This window comes from Gavia stellata, chromosome 12 (genome assembly GCF_030936135.1).
Source record: "Gavia stellata isolate bGavSte3 chromosome 12, bGavSte3.hap2, whole genome shotgun sequence".
NCBI lineage: Eukaryota > Metazoa > Chordata > Aves > Gaviiformes > Gaviidae > Gavia > Gavia stellata.
Window position 1 is genome coordinate 7,181,862 of NC_082605.1, and position 25,172 is coordinate 7,207,033.

A 25,172-nucleotide genomic window follows, 5' to 3' on the forward strand; every position below is an offset into this window, starting at 1 on the left:
TCTGACGTGACGTAGGCACCGCCTTCCTCCCGGGTCACGTGCGGAAGGTATTCCGGGCGCCGGAAGTGGCGCAGCGGCGGCGGCGCACGCAGGGAGGCGCTCTGGTCGGCGTCGCCGGGCGGCTCCGGGCCGCTTCCCCCGCCCCGCTCCCGCCGCCCCCGCCGCCATGGGCGCCAGCGGCTCCAAGTCGCGGGGGCTGTGGCCCTTCGCCTCTCCGGCGGCGGGCGGCGGCGGCGCCGAGGGCCCTGGCGGGCAGCAGGCCCTGGCACGGGCACGGGCCGCGCGCGCCGCCACCCCCTTCGTCTTCACACGCCGCGGGTGAGAGGGCGGGGCGGGGGGGGGGGGACGGGACGGACGGTTGCCATGGCAGCCGGGGGGGGCCGCTCCGCCTCTGGGTCCGTCCAGGCCTGCTCCGGCACCGGCATGGCGGGGGGGACAGGCCTGGCCTTCCAAGGGACACGGGGGACGCGAAGGCTGCCCCCGGCAGCCGCTGAGCCGGCAGCGGGCGGTCCCTGCAGCCCTCGCAGGGCTGGCGGTGCCGGCCTGCCCCAGCTCCCTTCCCTGCTCGGGGAAGCCATCAGCCGTCGGCCCGCTCTTACCTACCCGCCTCCCCTCTCCTCTCGGCAGCTCCATGTATTACGATGAGGATGGGGATCTCGCCCACGAGTTCTATGAGGAGACAATCGTTACCAAGAATGGGAGGAAGCGCGCTAAGCTGAAGAGGATCCACAAGAACCTGATACCTCAGGTAGCGTGTGGAGAAGGGTGGGGGAAAGTGAGTGCCGAAGCACCACCGTGACAGCTGAAGTTCCGGCTTTGCAGGAGCTCCTGCACATGTGCCTTCTCCCTCGGGGCATCTTCTTGCCGGGAAGACGAAGGCTTTCTACTCGCTCCCCCACAGCTTCTGCCTCAGAGCCGTGGCTCCTGTGTGCCCTGGCTCACACCCGCGTCACCTAGTGAGGCTGTGACAGGAGAGGGAGAGCATGTGACAGCCTTCAGCTCCCCTTTCCAGAGAGAAGCGGTGCGCCAGCCCTTTAAAGCTGCCAGGTTGGGGAATGTATCTCAGCTGGGTGTGTGTTGTGGGGTGCACAGTGCCAGGCAGCCCTGCACGGCCATGGCGTCCCATCACTGACCACCCTCCCCAAGGTGCAGGGTGCTGTGCTTGCTTAGCTGGTGTCACGTTGCTGTGGAGGGTCAGGCCCTGGCTTCAGGAGCAGCAGCCAAAGCCCGTCACCTGCTGATGTGAGTGTGCACGTTCCCGCCGTCGGCTTGGTAGTGACAGTGGTATTGACAGCTATGCATCTTGCATCTCAGTGCAAAAATCTCCTCTTAAAATGAGGAACTGGGGTGAAGCTGGGCAGGGGCTGGGACACTGACTGAGGGTCTTGGTGCAGGAGAAGGTTAGCCTGTGTGTAGGGAAGCTTCTGGGGCCATAAATGGAGAACAGGGAGGATCAAACCACGGCTGGAGAGACACCCTGCAGGCATCTTTCCTAAGTAAGCAGAAAGGCACAGCTCTAGTGAGCACCTGGGGCAAGCTGTTGGTGTGCTCCAAGGGGTGAGCAGCCCCCCAGCAGGATGGGACCCCTCTGAGCACTGCACAGTTAGTTATGGGGAGAAGGATTTGGCACTGCTCCCCAGGCCGGTGTTCTCACAGAGACAGGCTTGGGCTGTGGGACTGTCTGCTAACCTTCCTCCATGTGGGTTGAAACTCACTGGGTTGGAAAGCTCGTCTGAGCTGGAGAGAGCAGGTACTGGCATTAAATAGCCCTTCACTAGCCCAGGCTTTTCTGTCTCTTGTGAGTGCAGGCCCAGCCCTGAGCCCCCGCTCCCTGCTCCACCCCCAGCCCCCCACCTGCCAGCGGGTCCTCCTGGTGCTGTAACAGGAGAAGGCTTGGACGGAGCCTGGGAAAGGCGCCTGTAGCTGGCGTGGAAGGAGCGTGCATTCAGCAGCCTCCCCTCTGGATAGAAAGCTGCTTTTCTTGTGCGCCAGCTGCCCTGGCTGCTTTCTCTCAGAGAGCTCTTTTCATTCTTTTAAATCCCGTGAATGAAAGGTGCCGGATGAAAAGCCCAGACGGCCAATATCTGCCAGTCATGCACCAGCTGCTGCACGGGCAGTGCCTGGCAGAGCAGCTCCCTCCTTTCTCGCCCTGCTGAGCTTCAGACCCGCCATGTGTGGCAGCCAACTGCGCCTCTCTGGGCTCTCCAGGAACAAGTTCGAAGGGCAAAGTGCTTTCACTTTGCCTGCTGCTCAGGTGTACCTTGTGTCACAGCGGCCTCGTGTTCCTCAAGGGCATAGTGTCCTCTGTCTGTACAGGGTGATTTGCAGGGCTTGGGGCTGTTGTTTGGTGGTCTCCTCTGCTCACCACTCTGACTCTTCTTTCAGGGCATAGTGAAACTAGAGCACCCTCGCATTCACGTGGATTTCCCGGTGATCATCTGCGAGGTGTGAGTCGCCAGACGTTTCTGCCCGCGGGTGGGAGGCCCTGCCCCACCGCCCCCAGCCTCACCAGGCGAGGCTGCATCATGTTCCCACCCGAGGAGGACTGTGGGCGCGTGGCGGGGACGGCGGCTCTCCCCTCGCCCGGAGGTGAGGCGGGACAGAGCAGGCCGGGCTGGGCTTGGCTAGCGCTCCTCACAGGAGATGGGTGACCTTGTGCAATGACTGCTTACAAACATCCTCGCTTGAGTCAGAAGACTAAAATACTTTTTGTAGCCTCTAGCCGACGTTTGATGGGTAACTGGAACTGCAAACGAGCTGCTGTGTTTGAGCTGTTAAAGGGAGAGCGAGCCTGCACTTCTCACCAGACAAAATCCCCTGCTTCTCAGGTATGCGGCCCAGGGAGAGCCAGGGCAAGGTAACACACTGCCTGGGGCCCCGAGATACCTCGGGCCTGGTGGTTAGATGGCCAGTGTGGCGGCGTGTCGCTTGACATGGCTGTTATGTGATGCTCCCCCGGGCAGGTCTGTCAATGGAGGATGAAGGCCGAGGCGGGGCTGGTCTCCCAGCATGTCTGGCTGGCTGCTGCGCTCCTCTTGGGAAGGGGTTGGAGATCAGATGCTGCTATCTTGGACCTCGGTCTCTTCCCCCTGTGAGTTTCCCCACTTCTGCTGGCTCTGGGGAAGTTGGCTTTGCTGCTGCCTGCAGTCCTTCTGCCCACAGGAGATCTCTGTGGTCCGTCGCTACTGCTGGTGGCAGCGAGGTCCCCAGCTCTGCAGCAGACTTGCCTCTCCCGTTAGCAAACTGGCTCCTGCCAAGTGCCGTCCCTCACCCGAGTGCTGTCCCTCGCCTGCTGTGGGGCCAGGCTGCTAGGGGAGGCATTTCCTCGTAACATCCTCGCCCCCTGCTCCTGTCTTGAACGCACCTCCTGGTGGGCTGGGCCTTGACAGAGCCAAGCAGGAAGGAAATAATTTCTTCCCTCCCCATCCCCCAAAAACAATCAATCGGTGTACCTGCCCCAGCTTGGAAATCTCCCTGGCGATGTGAACTACGGTTCCTCCCACATCCCAGCTGGCAGCAGGAGAAGAAATGCAATGCACTTTAAAGGGAGGCTTTCTGCTCCTTCTTGGAAGGTCCTGCTCCTTTTCTCCTCTTTCCTCCCGCTTGAGGTCGGGGTCGCTTTGGCAGCACCAAAAAACCTCTCTCCCTGAGTGCAGACCCTGGGGCACTGAGCCAGCTGCTGCAGCGCTGGGCAAAGGCCTGATCTGTACCGACCCTCGCCAGCACTGGGAGCCGCTGCCTCCCTGCTCGGCTGCCCCTGGAGCGGGCGGGTGGAAGAGGACCAGCTGTGGGGCAACAGGCACAGCTTTAAACTTGGTCAGAGCCTGCTCCCCCCAGCAGCTGGCTTGGCTTTCCTCCTCTTTCATTCCAGAACTTATTTACTTTCTAAGCACTTCAGATGTTCGCTACCTCGATTTTTAATTTAAGCCGCTGGCACTTGGCCGCCAGCCCTGTCGGGATCTATATTGGATGTATCCATCCCTGGGCCCGCCAAGAGCTGCCTGGGCACGGGCCACATTCCTGGCTTCTGGGAGATAACAGCGGTGTGGCTGTTGCCGTCTCCCTGTCACCACCTCTTCCCTCTGAGTCCCCCCACCCGCTGTTCCCATCGACAGGAGCGAGCACGGAGGGTGAAGCGGATGTGCTGGCTGCCACTGGGCAGGGAAGCAGGCAGGGCTGGGCAGGGCTGTGACAGGGAGCTCCTCTACACTGTGATGCTGGGCGCTTCTTTCAACATCTTTTGTTCTCCTGCTTGCTTGAAAGAGTCTTGTCTTAAAACAATCCCCCACTGAAGTGTTTCTTATTTGCACCACCTGCTCTCGAGTTTCTCCCGGGCCTGATCTCCCTGGGAAGGGCGTCCCTCGGACTCCGCAGGAGAGCAGGAGCTGCTGTCCATAGGAAGAGGAGAGAAAGCTGTGGCCAAGCTGCCGGCACTGCCTTGCCCCACTGCTGTCCCAGGGCGCGGGAAGCTGCACTGAACCCGCCTCGGGTACGGGGGAAGGCGGAGGAGGAGGAGTGGGGAGGAGGCCGGTGCCATTTGCCTGCCCCATCGGAGAGCCCCTCGCCTGGCCGCCGGCCAAAAATCTGCTGACAAGGCAGGGCCTGAACCCCCGGGGGGTGCGCAGAGACTGAGACCGGCTTAGCGAGGATGCTTTTGTCCTCCCTGACAGGCTGCCCACCCTTCCCCCAGGGCATCAAACATGCTTCTCCCAAAAATACACGCCTTCTCCCCCACCCCATGTCACCGGAGCAGCAGCGAACCTCCAACGTCCGCAGGCTGCCAACAAGCTGTGTCCTGCCCCGCTTCTTCCCAGGCTGGTCCCCCGAGCAGCCAGCCCCTGGGCCCCCTCCCCTCTGCCGGCCTCCCGCCCTCCTTGCAGCAGCAGGGCTTTGGGAGCAGCTGGAGGGATCTTAATGTGAAGGTCGCTGTAAATAGTATCTGTGTCCACTGTGGTGTTGGAGCAAGCAAAAAAAAAAAAGGAAAGTTTTCTTTTCAATTTTTTTTTTTTTAAATTATTTCTGTGCGACGTGCTTTCCTGTGTATGTGTAGCCGAACCGTACTCACCGGCACCAGGCTCCTTGCTCCTCTAGCGTGTGGGTAGGACCTGTGGGTTTGGGAAACGTACACTATTTATGGTCCTTCCTCCCAGTGCATCTGTCCACTTTTGTTAAATTTCAATAAAATTATTTGTAGAGCCCGCAAGTCCAAGAGCTGTCTTACGGGGGAGGGTGGGTGGGCGAGTGGCTGTGCCTGTGCATGAGGGAAGGTGATGGAGAGCCAAGAGGAGGTGGGCTTTGCCGTGCTGGTCTGTTTGCTGCTGGTGCTTTGAGCCCCAAGTTTTTTTGGAAGGAGGGTGTTTGTGCACGTGTGGCTGAACTGGTGGTCAAGGAGCCATGAGCCACAGCCATTTCCAGGTGCTCCGATTTGGTGTATGGTGCTGGCAGGAGTTGGTGGCTTTGTCAGGCCGTGACTCTGCTTGTAGCTACCGTGACATCCTTCAAATATGTAACTAAAATGTGTTTATATAAACATGTAATTTTCTTGTTCAGCTCAGTAGAGTTGGAGCTCAGGCCCCTCTCTCCTCCATGTGAGGAGGGAGGTCTTGGAGGGACCTATGAGGCAGCAAGGGACCCAGGCATTGCGGGCAGCCCAGCCTCCAGCCAGCCTCTTCCCATCCCTCCACCCGAGCCCCGTGGGGGGGAGGATCCGCCCGTCCGCTCCTTCATCGCCTGCCCTGCCAAATCAGTGCCTCATTAATCATCGGGGCCTGACGACTTTCTCGAACCTGGCGTGACCCCATGCAGGGATGCTGCCTGTCCCCCGAGTGGTGCCGGCTGTCTGTGGGGCAAGCGTGATCTCACTTTGTGCCCCGTGTCCTGCCCCCGGCAGCTGCCACCTCTCATCATTTCCTCCACGCAAGCCGGCTCGGAAACGAGCCGCTGACGAAAGCTGTAACAAGAGTGAGTGGTGCGGCGTGTCCTGCCAGTGCTTCAGCTTGCAGGGGATGAGGCTCTGGGATTTTTGCCTGGTGATCCATAGGGACCTCGACCCCAGGAGGGACGGATCATGGTGGCCTCGAGGGGGACTGGGTGGCTGTGCAGGGCGTTATGGCTCAGCGAGGTTAAACAATGCAGTGGCTGTGGCTCACCGGCCCCGTGAGCAGCCATCCCAGTCCCCCTCCTGCTGCCCGTGGGGCAGGGCCATGCCTGCAGCCCCCAGCCTGGGGCGGAGGCACGTGCTGACCTCCCCTCCTGGCCCCGCAGCCGCTCTGTTCCCATCCGAGCTCCTCTTGCACCTTGGACTTGTCCAGCATGAGCAGATGTGACTCATGCCCCGTTATCCGGCATCCGTGAGGGATTCGCAGCTGCTCCGCTGCCCGCGTGGGGCAGGTCACCTGCTCGGCTCACCCCAGCCGCTGCCCACCTCTGCCGGCCCATGCCCTTCTCCGCTCTCGTGCCTGGCTGGGAACGGCTTAACATCATCTCATGCTCAGTGGGGCAAGATGGGAGAGGGGAGACTGGATGTGTCTGGCTGCCCCCTCCCAAAATCCAGGGGCTTCCCTGTGGGAAGGGAGGAGGGAAACCAATGCTGAGCCCTCCCGGGGGGATGGCAGTGAGAAGCTGCGTTGCGATGAGGACTTCCAGCCCTCCTGGCAGCAAAGAGCTCTGACCCCTCTGGCCACCCTGCTGCCGGTGAGGCCGGTTACCTTCAGCACATGAGGCCGTGGAGGATGGAAAATTTTAGGCATTTCTGCTGCCTGCGAAGGGAGCCTGTTTACTGCCCGGAGGGGAAGGGCAGCGCCCGCCAGCACTGGGATTTCTTGGCTCCCTGCAATCTCCCGAGAGGGTTTTGGCTGCCAACGCCCGGCCGAGGGCTGACCTTCCCTACCCCTTTCCCGGCTGATGCCCAGCGTTGCCCGTGGTCTGGGCTGAGCCATGGGGTACAGCCTGGGCATAGCGGCTGGCTGGGACCCTGTGGCCATCCCTGGTGGTACTGTCACCCTCGCAGTGGGAGCTTCACCACGAATGCTGGCACCCAAGCGGGTCCTGCTAACTGGAGCCATCTGCGGGTGCCCGCGGCCCTGGGCTCGGCACCTCTGGCACTGGGGACCGGCACCGAACAATGCTGGGCTCGGCGCTCCCACCCGATCCCTGGGGAGCTGTCGGGTGGCCAGGGAGCGCTTCCGCAGATTCAGCCCCGTTTCCTTCCCCCGCCAGCCCCGGCACACCCTCACGCTCCGGCCCCAGCGCTTCCTCTGCGGGGGCACCCCGATGGCCCCCCGCCTGCTGGGGCCAGCCCTGGCCAGAGCAGGCAGGGGACGGGCAGGACATGGGTACAGCCACACTGCCAGTCCCTGACCCCTGCCTGTCCCGCTGCCCACCTGGGGGGACCCGCCAGAGCCTCGGCGGCGCCCCGGGAAGGAAGCCCCCCCTGGTCCTGCTGCGCCTGCAGCCCCCCTTGTCCCCCCCAGGCAGGAAACCCGCGGAGCCGCGGCTGAGTCAGCAGCACCGACTGCCCCGGCCCTGCACAGGACGTCCTGCCCAGCGCGGCACCGCCCCAGGACAGCACTGCCCTGGGGACACTGCTGTCCTGGGGACACCGCTGTCCTGGGGGTACCACCACACCAGGGACACCACCGCCCTGGGGACACCCCTGTTCTGGGGATACCCCCACACCAGGGACGCCACTGTCCTGGGGATACCCCTGTCCTGAGGACACCGCTATCCTGGGAGTACCACCACACCAGGGACATCACCGTCCTGGGGACACCCCCGTCCTGGGGACACCGCTATCCTGGGGATACCACCACACCAGGGACACCACCGTCCTGGGGACACCACTGTTCTGGGGATACCCCCACACCAGGGACACCGCTATCCTGGGGATACCCCTACACCAGGGACACCACCGTCCTGGGGATACCCCTGTCCTGAGGACACCGCTATCCTGGGGATACCACCACACCAGGGACACCACCGTCCTGGGGATACCCCCGTCCTGGGGACACCCCCGTCCTGGGGACACCGCTATCCTGGGGATACCACCACACCAGGGACACCACCGTCCTGGGGATACCCCCGTCCTGGGGACACCATCACACCAGGGACACCACCGCCCTGGGGATACCATTGCCCTGAGGACATCACCATGCTGGGGTCACCACCATTTTGAAGTGACCATGATCCTGGGGACACCACCATTTTAGGGTCACCACTGTCCTGGGGCCACGACCGCCCTGGGAACACCGTCTTAGGGTTACCACCGTTTTGGGGACAACCCCCCCCCCCGCGCCCCGCGGCGCCCCCTGGCGGCGCCCCCGCCCCGCCTCCTTCCGCCGCGCTGGGGGGCGGGGCCTCCCGGGCCGTACCAAGCGCAGCGGGACGGGGGGTGACGCACCCTGCCCGGTGCCGCGGCCCCACGGAGGTGGGTGTTGTGTGTGGTGGGGGTCCGCCGCCGGCCCGCGCCCCCGGGCCCCCGCGATGGTCGGCGCCGCCACCCCGGCGCGCCGCGGGCGGGGCGGGGCCGGTCGGGGCGGGGAGGCGGCGCCCCCGCGGGTGGTGCGCGCCGGGGAGGTTTAAAGCGGGCGGCGGGGGGGAGGCGGCGCCGGTGGGAGCCCGCGGCGGGGGATGGCGTGAGCCGCGGTGAGACCCGGGCGGGGGAGCGGAGCGGGACGAGCGGGGCCGCGGGGGGCGGCGCCCCGGCGCTTTGTGTGCCGGTCTCGGACAAAGGCGGCGGGGAGCGGGGGGAGCCGGAGCGGCGGGGGAGAGCGGGAGCGGCGGGAAGTGGGGGCGGAGGGGACCGGGACCGGGACCTGAGGGGGACCGGGGGCGGGCGGAGCTGCTTGGGACTGGGATTCCCGGGAACCCGCTCCCGGGGGCTCTGCCCGCACCCCCTCGCCACCCCGGGACCCCTCTACCCCAGGCGGGGACCGTGGGGAAGGGGCTTGGGGCAGGGTCTGTCTTGGGGGGGGGTGCGGACAGAGCTGCCCCCGGCCTGCACCCCCCCTCCTGACCCCCCTCTCCCCGCTGCCCCCAGGCCCCCGTCGGGCAGGATGCGTGGGGGCTGCGCGGCGGCGGCCGTGGCCGTGCCCTGGCTGGCCCTGCTGGCCCTGGCCCGGCAGCCCCCTGAGAAGCCGTCAGCTGCCCCCCTGCTCACCCGCCGGCCCTTCCTGGTGGCCTGGAACGTGCCCACCCAGGACTGCAAGCCCCGCTTCCAGGTGTCCCTCGACTTCAGCCTCTTCGACCTGCAGGCCTCCCCCAACGAGGGCTTCGTGGGGCAGAACCTCACCATCTTCTACAAGGAGCGCCTGGGGCTCTACCCCTACTACACCAGCCAGCGCGTGGCCATCAACGGCGGCGTCCCCCAAAACAGCAGCCTGTCCGAGCACCTCGCCCGCCTCCAGGAGGGCATCAGCAAGTACATCCGCTCGCCTGCCAAGGAGGGGCTGGCCGTCATCGACTGGGAGGAGTGGCGGCCCATCTGGGCTCGCAACTGGAAGCCCAAGGACGTCTACCGGGAGGTGTCTCAGCAGCTGGTGTACCAGCGGCAGCCCACCTGGTCCCGCGAGGAGGTGAACAAGCAGGCGGTGTTCGAGTTCGAGTCGGCCGCCCGGCAGTTCATGGTGAGCACCCTGCGCATGGCCAAGAGCTTCCGCCCCAAGCAGCTCTGGGGGTACTACCTCTTCCCCGACTGCTACAACCATGACTACAGCAAGAACAAGGAGAGCTACACCGGGCAGTGCCCGGACGTGGAGAAGACGCGCAACGACCAGCTGGCGTGGCTCTGGAGGGAGAGCACGGCCCTCTACCCCTCCATCTACCTCGACTTGCTCCTGGCATCTACCCCCAACAGCCGCAAGTTTGTGCGGGCAAGGGTGATGGAGGCCATGCGCATCTCGCAGCAGCACCATGATGGCTACTCCCTGCCTGTCTTCGTCTACACCCGGCCCACCTACATCCGCAAGCTGGATGTGCTCAGCCAGGTAGGGCTGTGCCACTGGGATGTCCTTGTCCCAAGCCCTGGGCACCTGGGCTTTGGGGTCAGCTGAGGTGGTCCCTCTGCCCATGTCCCATCCTGGTCCACAGAGTGGGATGGCTCTGGAGGCCGGTGGCTGCTCTCATGGTATCACCAGCACCCTGTGGTTCGGCTGTCCCCATGTGGGGTGGGGAGCAACATCCTTTGGCATGGGGCTGACCATGCCTCTCTCCCTCCAAGTGGGGGACGTGGTGTGGGGACCCCTAGCTCAGCCCCTCCATGGATGGATGATGGGGTGCCACAAACTGCTTCCTCTTATGGGCAAGGTGTCTGGCAGCAGGGCTGGCACCAATGGTCACCATCACTGGGGAAGTGCCTGGGAGGAGCCATTAGGACTCCTGGGTCCCAGCAGCAAGGACCGTGGGGTATGTGAGCCCACAGCCCCCATTCTGTGCTGGCTTAGGGCCTGAGGAGGAGGGTGGTGTTGGGAAGCCTTGTCCCCAAAGAGCTGCAACAGTCACCTCTCCCTGTGGCCTGGAGCAGGGATGGGTCTTGACTCCCTGACCGTGCAGCGGGCTCTTTGGAGTGCACCGTGCTGGGTGGGGTGGGTGCTGTGTGGGGTCTGTGGGCACTGACTAGGCTCTGTCCCCACAGCCGGACCTGATCTCCACCATCGGAGAGAGCGCGGCACTGGGTGCAGCTGGGGCCATTTTCTGGGGCGATGCAGACTACACCAAAAACCGGGTAGGTTTGGGGTCAGTGTGCCCCTGGGGCAGTAGATGATGGGTGGGGGAGGTCACCTGCCCCCAGAGGGGCACCAGTGACTCAAGGCTGGAGTGTTCTCTCCATCTGGGGTGCTTCTCTCCCTGGGGCACCCCAACATGTCCCTGATGCCCCCCTTTCCCCAGGACTCATGCCAGATCATCAAGAACTACCTGGAGGGGGACCTGGGCCGCTACATCGTGAATGTCACGACGGCGGCACAGCTCTGCAGCACGGCACTGTGCCAGGGCCGGGGCCGCTGCCTGCGCCAGGACAGCGCCGCTGATGTCTTCCTCCACCTCAACTCCACCAGCTTCCAGCTGCGGCGCCGGGATGGGGACCACCCCCAGCACCCGCTCTTCTGGGCTGAGGGCCAGCTGTCCTCAGCTGACACCCTCTTCCTACGGACCCATTTCCACTGCCACTGCTACCAGGGCTGGCAGGGCAGTGGCTGCCACATGCCCGCTGGTCCTCGCAGTGATGCCCCCGACCCCCTGGCACCGCTGGGACTTGGGGTGCTGTTGTTGCTTGCAAGCTGGCACTAACCCCCCCTGGACTGAGCTGCCTCCCCCAGCACCCCCTCTCTGTGGTGGTGTAGGGGACCTATTTAAGATATCCCTACCCTGCCTGTGAGGCAGCTCATTGTGGGGGGCTGCCCCTCACTGTGGGGGGAGAGCTGTGTGGTTGCCCCACCTCTGCCCTCCCTGCTGTGGGGCAGGTGCCCCCCATGGGGATGGGGGGGGCAGGGGGGGAGGCCGGCCCTCTCCTGTTGTAAGGAGAGGGATGGGGGCACGCGAGCTGGTGCTGTGTGGTGCTGAGCCCCTGTGCGCTGCTCCACACTGAAGTGCTTTACCTCGAATAAAGCTGGGCCGAGTGTGAGTGGGGTGTGGGCTGATTGGGGTGGGGCACAGGTCACCCTACTGTTGCCTAACCCTGCTCTCGGGGATAGACTCCCTGGCGTGGGGGCACCGGCGGTGGGCGTGCAGGGGGTAGGGCTCACCGCGCCGTGCCCCCGCCGCGCCGGGTGGGAGCCGCGGGCTGCAGCCACGGCCGGGCCACCCACGTGGAGCCTGCCGCGGCACCGCCCCGCGCTCTCCTTGGCCACGCCTCTTACCGCAGGCTCCGCCCGGGCCCCGCCTCCGGCCGGGCTCCGCCCCCGCACTGCCGGCGGGCTTCCCCGGCGTGGCCACACCCTTGGGCTGCAGTGGCCCCACCTCCCTCTGGAGACACGCCCCTCGGCCCCGCCCCGCGGAGCGTGGGCCGCGGGCACGGCAGGATCAGGGCGGTGGTGGGGGGAGACCCCCGGTTCCGGGACAGCCGCGTGGGGACACCGTCCTGTGCGCCACGGCCGGGGGTGGGTACAGCCCTGCGGGGGCCGGGGACACCCCTGTGCCGCGAGTGTCCCTGAACGCCGCTGTCCTGTGCCACGAGTGTCCCTGAGCGGTGCCCTCGCGTGGCTCCTGTCCCCGTGCCACAGTGTCCCCGGTGCCGCCCTGCTCTGCCTTTGCCCGAGCCGCCGCTCCTGGCGCTGCCCCGTCCTTGGGGTGCCCGTGGGCACGGCGCGGCCCCGCGTGGCACAGCCACCTTCCTGCCAGCACCCCTCGGCTGCTGTGCGTGTCCCCAGACGGTGCCCTCCTGCGACTGCTGTCCCCACGCGTGAGTGTCCCCAGACGGTGCCCTCCTGTGGCTGCTGTCCCCACGCGTGAATGTCCCCAGACGGTGCCCTCTTGTGGCTGCTGTCCTGTGCCGCGAGTGTCCCCAAACCATGACCTCCTGCGGCTGCTGTCCCCACGCGTGAGTGTCCCCAGACGGTGCCCTCCTGTGGCTGCTGTCCCCACGCGTGAGTGTCCCTAGACGGTGCCCTCCTGTGGCTGCTGTCCCCACGCGTGAGTGTCCCCAGACGGTGCCCTCCTGCGCCACTACCGTTCCCCGGGCTGTGTCTTGGAGGTCCTGCCCGATGCCGTGAGCTTCCTCCCAGCAGTGCCCTCCTCCGGCCATCTCATGGCCGATGCTCTGCACTTCCCCAGCGGTGCCTGCCCAGCCCAGCCAACATCCGTCACCGTGACCTTGTCCCCCCCACCCCCTCCGTGTCTGTTTGTCTTTCCAGCCCAGCTCATCGCCGGCCCGTCACCGGGTGTTGACTCTGTGCATTCCTCCCCAGCCGGGCCCGCCGCCGCCGCCAGTCATTTACCGGGGGTGGCACGCTGCCATCCCCTCTCCGGCACCACCGTGCTAGGCTCCGGCTGCTGCTAACATTGGGGACTTCACGTGAAGAGGTGGAAGAGGTGACCCTGGGAGACTGGCACCGCTCAGGGGCGGTGGTGTGGATTAATGCCAGCCCTGGCTTGGGCTGGGGATAAAAGGTGTCGAGGTCTGCCCAGGTCTCAGCCCATCTCGGCTCTCCCCAGGAAGCTCCGGGACCCGTTCTGTGCCCGCCAGCACCATGGCATCGGGGTGGTCCTGCTGGGTCCTCCTGCTGCTCCTGCCCATCCTGGTCTGTGCCAAGGGGCCCGGCCCCGTCCTCATCAACCGCCCCTTCGTCACCATCTGGAACATCCCCACTGGGTCCTGCGCCGAGAAGTACAATGTCACCCTCAACCTGGAGGTCTTCGACGTGTTGGCCAATGACCAACAGTCCTTCATTGGGCAAGACATCACCCTCTTCTACAGTGACAAGCTGGGGCTCCTCCCCTACTACACATCCGAGGGGGTGCCAGTGAACGGGGGGCTCCCCCAGAATGCCAGCCTGCAGGCCCACCTCCACCAGGCCAGCCGGGACATCAGGGTCACCCTGCCCAGCCCTACCTATGGCGGGCTGGCTGTCATCGACTGGGAGAAGTGGCGCCCACTGTGGATCCGCAACTGGGCCTCCATGGACATCTACCGGCAGGAGTCGGAGAAACTGGTGCGGCAGCAGCACCCAGAGTGGCCCTCCAAGCTGGTGAAGGAGACAGCCAAGCAGCAGTTTGAGCAGAGTGCTCGCAACTTCATGGAGCAGACCCTGCAGCTGGGCAAGACTCTCCGTCCCGATGGCTACTGGGGTTTCTATGGCTTCCCCAACTGCTACAATAACGACTTTGACAGCCTGCCCTACACTGGGATGTGCCCGGCGGTGGAGCAGCAGAGGAACAAGGAGCTGTGGTGGCTCTGGGAGAGCAGCCAGGCGCTCTACCCCAGCATCTACCTGCCCCCCCGCCTCAACGGCACCAACAAGGTGCTCGCCTACGTCCGGCACCGCATCACCGAGGCCTTCGCTGTCCAGCGTGGCATCCTCGACAGTGGCATCCCCGTCCTGCCCTACTCCCAGATCGCCTTCGACCGCACCGTCGACTTCCTCTCCCAGGTGATGGGGACATGGGGACAGTGGGCACCTCTCAGGCTGATGGGTTGGCGCCGGGGAGTCTTTAGCTCTGCCAGGGCGGTGTGGGGGCTTTGGGCACTGTTGACTTCTCTTCTCCCCTTGGGCGCAGGAGGACCTGATGAACACCATCGGGGAGAGCGCAGCTCAGGGCGCCGCTGGCATCGTCCTCTGGGGCAGCCTCAACTACAGCACCTCCAAGGTGAGTGTGGCAGGTGGCACCGCGCCAGCACCCGCGGGGACCCCCCCATTCCCTGGCCATGCAGGGCTGTGACACCACATGCTGTTGCAGGACATGTGCCTGAGGCTGAAGGACTATGTGGAGGGGCCCCTGGGCCACTACATCGTCAATGTGACAGCCAGCGCCGATCTGTGTAGCCAGAGCCTATGCTCCGGCCGGGGCCGCTGCGTGCGCCAGAAGAATAAGCAGGGCTTCCTCCACCTTGACCCCTTCCGCTTTGCCATTGACCTCCAAGCCGGCAAGCCCTGGCTGATGGCCCAGAGCCTGGAGTCCGGTGATGATGTCTCCCGGCTGGCCAAGGAGTTCAGCTGCCAGTGCTATGACAAGTGGCAGGGACCTCACTGCGACACCCAGGGCTTCACCAAGTGACAACCCCCCACACACACCGGGAACACCGGGGCAGGCAGGGTGACACCACCCTGCACCCCAGCACCCTCGCCGTGGGGTTGGGAACCCGGCCGCGGGGCTGCTAATAAAACCGGTAGGCACCTGCAAGTGTCTCCTTGTTTTCCGCCGCAGTATATTTTGGGGTGGGAGGGTCCCCCAGCGACAGCGGCGGTGCCTCGCGATGCTGCTAAGGGCTGTGCATCAGGCCGGGGGGTCTGGGAGTGTAATGCCTCAGAGAAGCCAGAAAAAAAGAGGAAAATTTATGGGAAAAGACATAGGAAGGGGGTAACGGGGGAAGAGGATGAGAAAAGGGGGAATGATGGGGAGAAGCCAGAGAGTGGAGGCGATAGGGGTAAAAAGACATGCCTGTGGGGCTGGGGCGGAGGGGGGGGCAGGCCCGCCCAGCCCCTCACCAGGCGCAGAGGGCTGTGATGTGAAACCACTGTCCGCACTTTGATTTTCTCCTGGATGACTATATGCAAACCAGTTCAGTCCTCGAATGGAGCACAAGTCTGATGAGGAGCGGCTGAGGGCACTGGGGTTGTTCCATCTGGAGAAGAGGAGGCTGAGGGGAGACCTCATCGCTCTCTACAACTACCTGAGAGGGGGTTGCAGAGAGGTGGGTGTTGGTCTCTTCTCCCAAGTGACGAGTGACAGGACAAGAGGAAATGGCCTCAAGTTGCACCAGGGGAGGTTCAGGGTGGATATTAGGAAAGATTTCTTTCCTGAGAGAGTGGTGAAGCATTGGAAGAGGCTGCCCAGGGAGGTGGTGGAGTCACCCTCACTGGAGGTGTTCAAGGAACATGTGGACGAGGCACCGTGGGACATGGTTTAGTGGGCATGGTGGGGTTGGGTTGATGGTTGGACTTGATGATCTTACATCTCAATCTTACAGCTCAATCTGGCCAGAGCTCAACAGAGCTCATTTCCAGCCATAGTGATTCTATGATTCTGTGATAGGAAAGAGCACCAACTTTTGTAACCCCAGCTGCTGACTCAGCAATACCTATTTTAAAGCGATTGGGAGAAGGCATGAGATGAAACACTGCTTCCCGGTCGAGCTTAGATGAAGATGTTGGCGTCTTCATCTGGATGTTCAACTTGGGGTGGGGGAATCACATCCTCAGTTCTCTCATCTTAGGCCCTAATTTGGGCAATCTCTCCATGATGGGACTGTGCTGTGTAGCACTGCGTGTTTACTGGGCACTTAAAAACTTGCACCCTTATATCTTATGCTGGTTAACATAAAACACTGCAAAGTGCAGACTGTCCTCCGCAGCATGTGTGACAAGCCAGCTCTCACCAAGAAATGAACCCCCTGCTCAGTGGAAAGGAAGGACAGCATGAAGCAGCATCTAGTTTAGATGCTTCAGTTAAATCCTCTTTGCTAAAATGCATCTAGGTAAATGCTCTTAGCAAAGGTTCTTCCTTCAGTTGCTGTGTAATGGGTTGTCTCCTCCTGGTAAAAGCTGAGCCATGGCTCTATGGCCCAGTCGTATCACCGGAAAGAGTCCCAGGACTTGTGAGCTCCTGGTCTCCTGGCGTGGCCTTGGGAGAATGTCAATGCAGAAGAGAGGACCTCTCATTCATAGATGTCATGGGGAAAAGCATCCCCAGTGCATGCACCATGCAACCCTCATCCTGCCTTTTACTCTCTAGCGCTAAGAAACCGGGCTGGGCTTTTCTCAGAAAAGGTTCAGCTGGTGGCAGATCAGTTGCTACTGCTTGGCATGTGGGTGGCGAAATACAAATTCAACCTGGGGTTGTGCTCTGCAAAGAGGACAGGACAACTGGAAAAGGCTTATTGTCCAAACAGTTTATTACCAACTCTACAAGGCTCTGTTTCTTACCAACTCTACTAAGCTCTACCTATTAACAACACTACTTATTAGACACTACCGACTTGCTACCGACTCTCTGTGCTCTCTCTAGGATGTGCTGCGCTGGGGCTCAATAGCATCGTTTGCATCTGCAGTGTTGGGGCTGCAGGTGCAGGTGGGGCAGTGGGGGACTGTTGGGCTTTGGCCGTGAGGTGGTCTTGGCTTCAGCAGGGCTGAGGCTGCTGCCAGCACGACCATCGCAAACCGTTGAGGATCACGAGCAGCACGTTGGACATCATCTGGGGGTTGGCTGCTGGGTGGTGTGAGAAAGAAGAGGGCCAGAGGGATGAGCCTCTCGCTGCCTGCTGCTCCAGCAGGCTCTGGAAGCGCGGGAACAGCTGTCGGTGAAGATGGATGGGTGCTGCTGAGGCAAGGAGGTGCTTCAGCCTGTTGCTTGGTGGGTGCGGTCATCACCGGTGGAGACACCCGCGTGTCCCCTGCAGGTTGACCATCTGGGCTTCTGGAGGGGTGTCTTTCCTCCACCTCCAGTGCATCCGGGGCTCTCCGTCTGAGGCCAGCTCTCCTCTTGCACCTTTCCAGCAGGTGGGGATGCTCTCTGTTAAAGCTTGGGTTATAGTAGTAGAGTATCTAAAAAAAGCAAAGGAGAAGAGTTAGTTGCCACCATCCCAAGACTAGAAAGCCCCAAGCTACGAGAACTAAGACTCTGAATTGCAAAAGACGAGCATGGATATTGAAAGGGACTCTCTGGGGCGTTTGAAACCTAAAGCTCAGGCTAAAACATTACGTGACAGTTCTGTTCAGTCATCGCCGCCCCTGGGTTTTTGCCGTCCAGGAGCAGAGCAGTGTAGGATTTCCAAAAGCATAAGAACTACTTTCGAAAGCCAAATACCACGACTTTTCAGCAACTTCAGTGTGGATAAGAGCAAGCAGCTAATGCTATGGTCCTTAGATGTGTCTTCTCGGCATTCAGCAGGTGCCGCAGGAAGGTTTCAGATTTGGTACAGCAAGACACGTAGCAAAGACGTTACAAGAAATCAGGTTACGCTGAGTCTATCTTTCCATTTAACAGGTTCAAACTACGCAGATCTAACCGAACTGTGTTTTATCCACGTTTCTACTAATCAGAAAGACTAACTCAAACCTTCCTGAAAATGACCTGAGAAGGAAATTAAAACCAGACCGCTCGCTACCATCCCCATCCCCTCTATTACAAGGCCTTATTTGATTTGAAGGTCCGTCTCTCCCCCCAAGACTATTGTGAGCGTTAGTTGATATGCAGAGCAACTGCTGTACCTTGCTGTGAGTAGAAACTGCTGCTTCTTCTGCCAGGAATTCAGGCAGGGAGGCAGATCTTTGGAAATCCCGTTGGATTTTGGTGAATCCGTAGAGGTTCAGCTGTCGACAGAAACTCTTCATGCTCTGGGTGGCAAAAACCCGCAGAGGTCCTACTCTGCCCAGCACCTCCTCTTTGAAGAGTTCTTCATGGATGGCCACGCATTTTCCACCCTCACTCCACCAAATGGACTGAAACTGGTTGCTCTCCAACATTTTCCAAAGCTTCTGTGGAAAGCAGAGGGATGCGAATTCACTGGCTTTGCCTGCACTCTTATTGGAAACAGGAGGGACTCGTTCGGTCTCATGTCCATCACTGCCAGGTTGGACATCCTGCTCCTCCTTTGTTGCTCCTACGGCAGCGTCACAGGGTGCTCCTTCCCCCTGTCCCGGAGGGCCAGGAGGAGTCATGTCTGCTGACCGCTGCAGCTCTTCTGGAGCAGAAGGGCAGGGTGTTTCTGCGGGAGACAGCTCCCTTTTCATTTCTTGTGTCCCAGCTGGCCTGAAGTTTCCCTCGCTGGCCATCGCCCTGGACAGCCAAGCCTTACCCTGCCAGTCAGCAAGCAAAGGCCAAATGGTGCCGGTGGAATGTTGGTAGCAATGGAATGTTCCGACCTGTCACTGTGGTACCCATGCTGCATAGCAGTCACAACACAGTGATGTTTGAAACCGGTGCCCCGGCAGAAGGGAGCAGCGAGAGGAGAAACTGCTGAGGAGCACTTGTTGCTTTTCACTCCCGGAGCCACTGGTGGTGGGACTCCAGAGCCCAGAAGTCAATAAAGCTGTGTTGAATGGCCGTAGGCAATGCGAGGACCGTGCTGCGTCTGGTTGCAGCCAGGATTGGGTCCGCAGGGAGGAGCAGAGATGGCTGCAGTGCTGGGTGTCCCAGTGCCCCCTTTGGGAAGCTTTCTGGCTGGGCACCTCTGACACCTGCAGAAATGTCCTTACAGTGTTTGTTGTCTTGTCGCTGGATGCTGACTGTACAGAAACATCATCCAAGCTGTTAAAGCTACCTAAAGTTTACGTTCACCTAAACACAAAGAGTAGTGGCAAGCGTGTAGCAAGAAGCCTCTGGCAGGTGCAGAAGGTAGCTCAAGGCACAGGGAAAGCCTTGGGGAAAAAGAGGAGGATTCTTCCAGTCCTCTACATTTTCTAGCGGCATTGCAATACAGAGCTAGAGCAGGATGACAGCTCTTTCTGAATAAAAGAAAAGAAGAAGGAAGGGAAACTGCTCGGCAGGGACATGCTATTTCTCTTCACTCCTGGGGACAGGGTGGCCATCAGCTCCTGCCTTCTCACTGGGCTAGGGCAATGCAGAAGCATTAAGTGTAACAGGCTCTTTAAGTGTATAGGTGACACACTTGCATCAGTTTTGGCAACAAAACCCTATGACCACGAAAACATTTCCAAACATCCGTTTTCAAGATGCTCTCTCCAGGGCACAACTGTCTTTCAAAAAGCAGTTGCTAACACCAATGACCTTGCTAGAATATTTTGGGGTTGCGAGTAGCCCCAGCACTCATACAGACCCCAACGATAACCAGCATTTAACTTCTGCAGAGATACTACAGCTGACTCATTTCTTTTTATTACCTTGAATAAGGATCTGAGAAGGTACCGATGGAGACATGATTGGACCTTTGGATGCCCCAGTCATGGCTTTCAGAAACATGTACTGGGTTATTACCAGGCTCTCTGCCAAGCTAGTGGCCCCTGAAAAAAATCAGTCGTAATAGGATTTTGGGCCGGAATGAATTGTTTAATCTAATTCTTATAGAGATAGCTTGGTAAATGTTGGGTGTAAGTGTTGGAAATAATATTATCTTAGTATTTTTTGTATGTGGAATGTGATTTACCTTAATGAACGCTCCAATGCGCTCCTCCCAAGCTACAGAGAATCTAATATTTGCCGTGTATTAAATGCTGAAATTGAAAGCAAAGCTCACCTTGCTATTCACACTAAGAAAGTGACTATGAATTTCAAGTCCTTTTTATGGCTGGAAGGTATCACAGTTGTGTGCTTGGAGCTTTTAGTCATTTAATGTTCTTCAAGTGTTTAGAATATCTGGTGCATCGTTAGTGGCTGGTTTGGGGCTTCTGCTGGGCACAGGAATTTATGTTATCTCAATCCATTAACTGCACTGAGCATTGAAATGGGCATCAGGAAAGAGATGCTTCCTCTGGAGTTGCAGAAGGGTCTAACATTGTCAGAAGCTGCATAAGCGCTGCAAGGAACCCTGCCTCTAGGTGCTGGCTTGCAGCTTGTCTTAAATAAAAGCGAGGCTGGAAACCTGGACCAGCCCTGTTTCTTGTTGAAATAATGCAAGCTTGGGCATGAACACAGTTTGTCACCTTCAAATAATAGTTTTAAATGTGTAAGAGGATGTGTTTTATTCATCCTACTTACGGTAGCTATTCCTCACTCCTTGCCTCTTACAGTGTATCAAAAGACACCCAAGACACTGGATTTCATGTAATGTAGCTTGTCTTACTCCAGACTCCGAGGAATAGAGACTAGAAAGACGCTGCACATCGTGCCAACAGACAACTTAGAAGCATTGAACATCTGCTGGGTTGGGTTTTTTCAGGTCTGAAAACCATGCTACGCCTTGTAAGTGCATAGCGCTCTGCAAATCCATCTGCAGCGCTGGAGTGAGCCCACGCTCAGCGGGAGCGTGCTGGAGAGGAGCCAAAGCAAGAGGTGCCAGCAGCGATCCGACAGCAGTCCCGGGCCTTTGTGTGGTTCACATTTCTGGCTGCTCCACATCTCTTGGGTGGAGTATGCTTACGGTGCCGTCACGCCAGCTCGTTTTCTGTGCTCAGGATGACTGAGAAAACTGCTGTGCTCAGAGTTCACTCATCCACTGCTTTACAGGGCTCACACAAAATTAATTTCCAGGCTTTTTCCACTTGCTGCTACAAGAAGTAAGTGCAGTCTGTCACTTAAAACTGTCCTTACATTGCCTAGTTTTTCATTTCAACAACTGAGTATTTTTTGTATAGGTAGCTTAAGCCATGTGTTATCTGAAAAAAGAATTTATGGTAAGTACTTATTATAGTTAACTATCCCAAAGAGAGAAAACTGAACTGCTGATGGCTCTGAAATCAGAAAGATTATTTTACGATCTAGAATGAAGACGTCGATAGTGAGAAGCCTTTGAATGCTTCAATATGACTAGGACATAAAGTAGTTTAGCTGAATGGCTAGGTGTAGATGATTAAGTCTTGCACAAAACAGATGGAAGAAAGCCCTCCCAAACAATCCACAGGCTTTTCAGATACAACTTGGAAATCAGGGGCCTGTTATTAGCTAACAAGAAAAGTTCTCATCTGCCTTGTTCCCTGAGTAAAAACGTCAGAATCAGTAAAGACAATCTCCCACATTGTTAAAAGTCAGTTGAGTCAGACACTAAGATACTGTTTTCAATTTTGTCTTTGCATTAACAGCCCATGCCTATGGTTAGATGACCAAGAGGGTGACCGTATTTTGAGACCTCAGGAGTTGTTTTAGGACCCCACTAGTTATCATTTGCCATTGCATTCCACTTCATCCAAAACTTTGGACTGAATTCATAAAACCCAAATCAGAAGAATGGGAAGCAGGTTCTTCCATTCTGCTTCTCCTGCAGCCCTTGCCGCTGGGTGCTGAGCTTCTGCAGTGGCCTTTAGACTCGATGTACGATTACAAAGCTCTTTTGGAAGAAATAAATCCTTCCCAAAAGCAGGTCACAGTAACTGTATGGCATGAAATTAAATAGGTGGTATGTGGGTCTTTAAATTGCCTTTTATTCCATTTACATTGCAGCGGAGGCTTGTGGCACTCGAGTGCCGATGACTGTCTAACAGCTCAGGTTGCTTCGTATGCGTGCAAGCACGTTGTGGCTAAAGGAAGACAGAGGAGTGCTGGGTTTCTGCTTTTGGAGGAGACGCCGATAACCAGTGCCAGCTTGGTGGCGTTAGGAGCATCTGAACAGAGACGTGCTTTTGGCTGAGATTTCTGGACTAGCGAGCACCTGCTACCCGCGTGTAAATTAGCACAGCCCTGGGGATAAGAAGTGAACAAAAATGCGTTCCTACGACTGACCCGATGTCAGGCTGCGTGAAGTGACTGCAAAACTCTCAGTGCGCGCGAGACCAACTTTAATCCAACACACGTTCAGTACAAGCCGTGACAGGCAGAGGAGGGGCAGGACTCCATCAGTGTGTCAGCAGGGATGGCTGCTCCCGTTAGAGCTGAAGCATGGAGATGTGTGAGTCGGGGAATGGGTTTTGGTTGCTCTGTTTAGCTGCAGTTACAGAAAGTCCCCCTAACTACCAACCAAGCACCGCTCCGCTGTATCCAAAGTTTACAGATGAGCAGCTCACCAAACCATAGCAGCTAAGAGGACTTGGAGAGAGACATCTCAGAGAAACAGAAACCCAGGAGGAGGCGGCACAAAAACTGCCTCCAAAGATGCTGGACTGTGCAAGCAGCTCGAGGTGCTACGCAAAGCAACAGAGGGGGTTTGGGCTTTGAATAAAGCACACCCCCATATACACCAGTAGTGTCAAAGACAGGCACAAGGCTTCCTTGCTTTCCTGTTCATTAATACTTCAAATAAAACTTGCAATTTCTCTTTCACATGCAATGTCGAAGCTAACTTCTGATTACTGTTTCAGAAGTTAAATACCAACCCCTACAGAATCATTTTCATAAGCTTGAAGGTAAGACCCCATACCTCCTCCCAAAACCCAGCTCAGTCTCAGTGTCATCTTTTGCTCACTCAGAGCAGCACTAACTTGAATGCAAGATCTTCTGGCTACCAGTTCCCTAAAATGAAGGCAGCTCTTCCTTATGGCCTCTTTGTATTTGGGTTTTGTGTTTAAAAATCACCCGCTTCTTACCTTTTCTCCTGCTCGTGTATTTCTAGGAAAGACCTGAAAAGATCTAAAAAAAGATCTAAGAAAGATCTAAAATGGTCGTCAGGGGCCACAGGCCCTGCTGTTGCCCTGGATTTGACAGACCTTGTTTCCGAGCACTAGCAGGGGTACCAGCTGTCATTCCTCTGATTCACCAGATGGCCATTTCAGAAGTTGCTTGAAAAAAACAAGTAAACCCTGAAGCACCGTTTGCAGGCTCTCATGTTTAAACATCAGACCCTGCTTCAGGTTATATAAACAAAAATGCCTCTGTGTATGGAAGCTTGTCCTACTTTGTTCCGTAGTTTTTTAAATCTGCCAGCAATGGGGCTGGGCACCAGAGCAGGACTGTCACCACAAAAATACAGGTGCAGGAGCTTTCTTGCGAGTGTTTCAAGTCTGACACCAGCAGTGCTGGTATGTGGGTTGCGAGGGCTTCCACGTTTTCTGTTAGGGAAACATGTGGTTTGTGTTTTTCACTGCAGTCAGGACCGTCACAGACAGAACACTCGTGCTATTCGCAGCATCTCTGCTGCTCTGATTTGGCAGCAACTACTCTCCTAGTTATTTTCCACCCTGAGGTTTTAAAAATAGGCTAATCAGTGTCCTGTGCTGGCATTAGCAAATCAGCAGGCATGTTATCCACAGCCCAAGGAGGGTCAGAGTAAGGCCTTGTGAACCGACTCAAGCAAAACCGTTTGCTTGCGCCGTGTAAAACACCTTCCAAACTAATTTTCCTCCAGCGACCTGCTAAGCATAAAACCACACAGTGCTCCAAACACTGCTCTAATCTGCTGCTGCAGACTTAAAGTAAACACCAAATATTATAGCAAAACATTTTTCATGAACTGTCCTGCAACTCTTCTCAGGAGGAAAAATTTGATTTGACAGATTACTGGTCATAATTCCCAATTAAGACATAAACAGCTGTAAGCCTCTGTGCTGTTGAGCAGAGTTCAGGGTTAGTTTCAGCAAAACCAAACCAAGCTGGAATTGAAGTGGGGGGGAAAAAAACCTTTGCGACTGTACCTGCCTTCAGCGCAAAGCATATATTCTTTACTATCTTATTTGTATTAATATGCACCGATACCTGCCCACAGCAGATATCAGCTGAGATAACAGGGAGTTCAATATTTGAGGCCCGGCTTTTCTCAACATAACAACAAATCTGTAAAGAGAGTAAGAGGACCCGGATAACTTGCAGCATCCAGCATAGCAGGTGCAGCGTTGGTGGAAGATTGACCTTTGCCAGAATATATTATATACAGTCACGGTGCATGATGCAGAACTACAGTGAATGTCTGAACACAAATATTCTACATACTCTGGGGAGCGTATGCTACGCAAAGCATCAGCAGAATATACACAGTGCCAGTGAGGCATGTGTTTGCTTCCTTGTCTTCAAGGCAGCTGGGAAAAGAGGTGGTCTGTATTTAATCTTATTCTCTTTTTATAAAATAGTGGAGCTGGTGACCTTTGAATATGGTCATCTGAAACCAGCCTGCTCTCCCTGACTGCATAAACCAGCTCTTGGGGCAGACGTGACTCTTTATATTAATTGTCCTAGAACAGAAAAGCCTCCCTAAGGCAAGCTACCCCTTTCTCCCTGCATCTCTGCCACCCTATCAAAACTACTTAGATGGAGCAGATTTTCTGTCAAAAATCCATGCTGCATTTAATCACATTGAAAAATACCTATGCTGCTTTTTATTTAATGCACTAACACTTTTTCCATTTGCTTTGACAGTCTGCTTATAGAACTTTTTGAATCAGTAATTACATTCAAATTAAATGAATTTATTTGAAAAGCTGCATTCTCCCCATCAGTGTATGAAACCAGGTAAGCCCAAGAAGAACCACCACCAAAATCTACTAGCAGCGACTCTTCGGGATGTTGGCCAGAAGGGTGATGGAACCTTTTCCTCTTCAATTATGGCTAGAAGGCATAATACAAGTGCTCATTTTCTGTTAGCTATCAAAGTAAGCCTTACCTTTGTTTTCTAAGCAAGAAGAAACTATTTCTACATATGCAGGTTTATACAGAAATCCCTACCAATGACACAGAGTAGAGGAATCTCATCTTTAGAATGCCGCAATCTGGGTTCTCGCTAGATAAATCGATGTAAGAGTTAAAGTAACAAGGCAGTTAACTGATGCGTAATCCCCAAGTGAAACAGAAGGGATATACATCAGAGTATTCATTTCTATTGTGGTCTGAGCATGCCATTTATTCCTTCTATTACACAGACACTAGTGGAAAGAAATGCAACACCAATGTAAGCAATTTGCCAAAAATGTTCTTAATATAATATTTATATTATCTTCTTACGTGCTGTTTGTTGGGAAGGGGGGCTGTGATGAAAGATACGTTTTTTC

General features: G+C 57.5%; 3 protein-coding genes across 3 annotated transcripts; all 3 read left to right on the top strand.

Moving 5' to 3' along the window:
- The first annotated feature begins 166 nt into the window (after positions 1–166).
- Positions 167–5,198, top strand: TUSC2 (tumor suppressor 2, mitochondrial calcium regulator). Its single transcript, XM_059823217.1, has 3 exons — positions 167–318; positions 628–748; positions 2,386–5,198. The coding sequence occupies exons 1-3, from the start codon at positions 167–169 to the stop codon at positions 2,449–2,451; spliced, it is 339 nt and encodes a 112-aa protein (XP_059679200.1). The 3' UTR covers positions 2,452–5,198.
- A 3,855-nt stretch (positions 5,199–9,053) lies between these two features.
- On the top strand, positions 9,054–11,617 carry HYAL2 (hyaluronidase 2). The gene is made up of 3 exons (XM_059823219.1): positions 9,054–9,983; positions 10,631–10,720; positions 10,885–11,617. Exons 1-3 carry the CDS (start codon positions 9,054–9,056, stop codon positions 11,281–11,283), a joined length of 1,419 nt encoding a protein of 472 aa, XP_059679202.1. The 3' UTR covers positions 11,284–11,617.
- Positions 11,618–12,591: 974 nt separating this feature from the next.
- On the top strand, positions 12,592–14,810 carry HYAL1 (hyaluronidase 1). The gene is made up of 3 exons (XM_059823214.1): positions 12,592–14,081; positions 14,209–14,298; positions 14,389–14,810. The coding sequence occupies exons 1-3, from the start codon at positions 13,182–13,184 to the stop codon at positions 14,704–14,706; spliced, it is 1,308 nt and encodes a 435-aa protein (XP_059679197.1). The 5' UTR covers positions 12,592–13,181; the 3' UTR covers positions 14,707–14,810.
- The last annotated feature ends 10,362 nt before the right edge of the window (positions 14,811–25,172 follow it).

What these genes read in the sequence shown, in the direction of transcription:
- TUSC2 (XM_059823217.1), top strand. Translation starts at nt 167, where the DNA reads ATGGGCGCCAGCGGCTCCAAGTCGCGGGGGCTGTGGCCCTTCGCCTCT. An exon ending in TTCGTCTTCACACGCCGCGG is followed by an intron (nt 319 to 627) that starts GTGAGAGGGCGG and finishes TCCTCTCGGCAG; the next exon opens with CTCCATGTATTACGATGAGG. An exon ending in ACAAGAACCTGATACCTCAG is followed by an intron (nt 749 to 2,385) that starts GTAGCGTGTGGA and finishes CTCTTCTTTCAG; the next exon opens with GGCATAGTGAAACTAGAGCA.
- HYAL2 (XM_059823219.1), top strand. Translation starts at nt 9,054, where the DNA reads ATGCGTGGGGGCTGCGCGGCGGCGGCCGTGGCCGTGCCCTGGCTGGCC. An exon ending in AGCTGGATGTGCTCAGCCAG is followed by an intron (nt 9,984 to 10,630) that starts GTAGGGCTGTGC and finishes CTGTCCCCACAG; the next exon opens with CCGGACCTGATCTCCACCAT. An exon ending in CAGACTACACCAAAAACCGG is followed by an intron (nt 10,721 to 10,884) that starts GTAGGTTTGGGG and finishes CCCTTTCCCCAG; the next exon opens with GACTCATGCCAGATCATCAA.
- HYAL1 (XM_059823214.1), top strand. Translation starts at nt 13,182, where the DNA reads ATGGCATCGGGGTGGTCCTGCTGGGTCCTCCTGCTGCTCCTGCCCATC. An exon ending in CCGTCGACTTCCTCTCCCAG is followed by an intron (nt 14,082 to 14,208) that starts GTGATGGGGACA and finishes CCTTGGGCGCAG; the next exon opens with GAGGACCTGATGAACACCAT. An exon ending in TCAACTACAGCACCTCCAAG is followed by an intron (nt 14,299 to 14,388) that starts GTGAGTGTGGCA and finishes ATGCTGTTGCAG; the next exon opens with GACATGTGCCTGAGGCTGAA.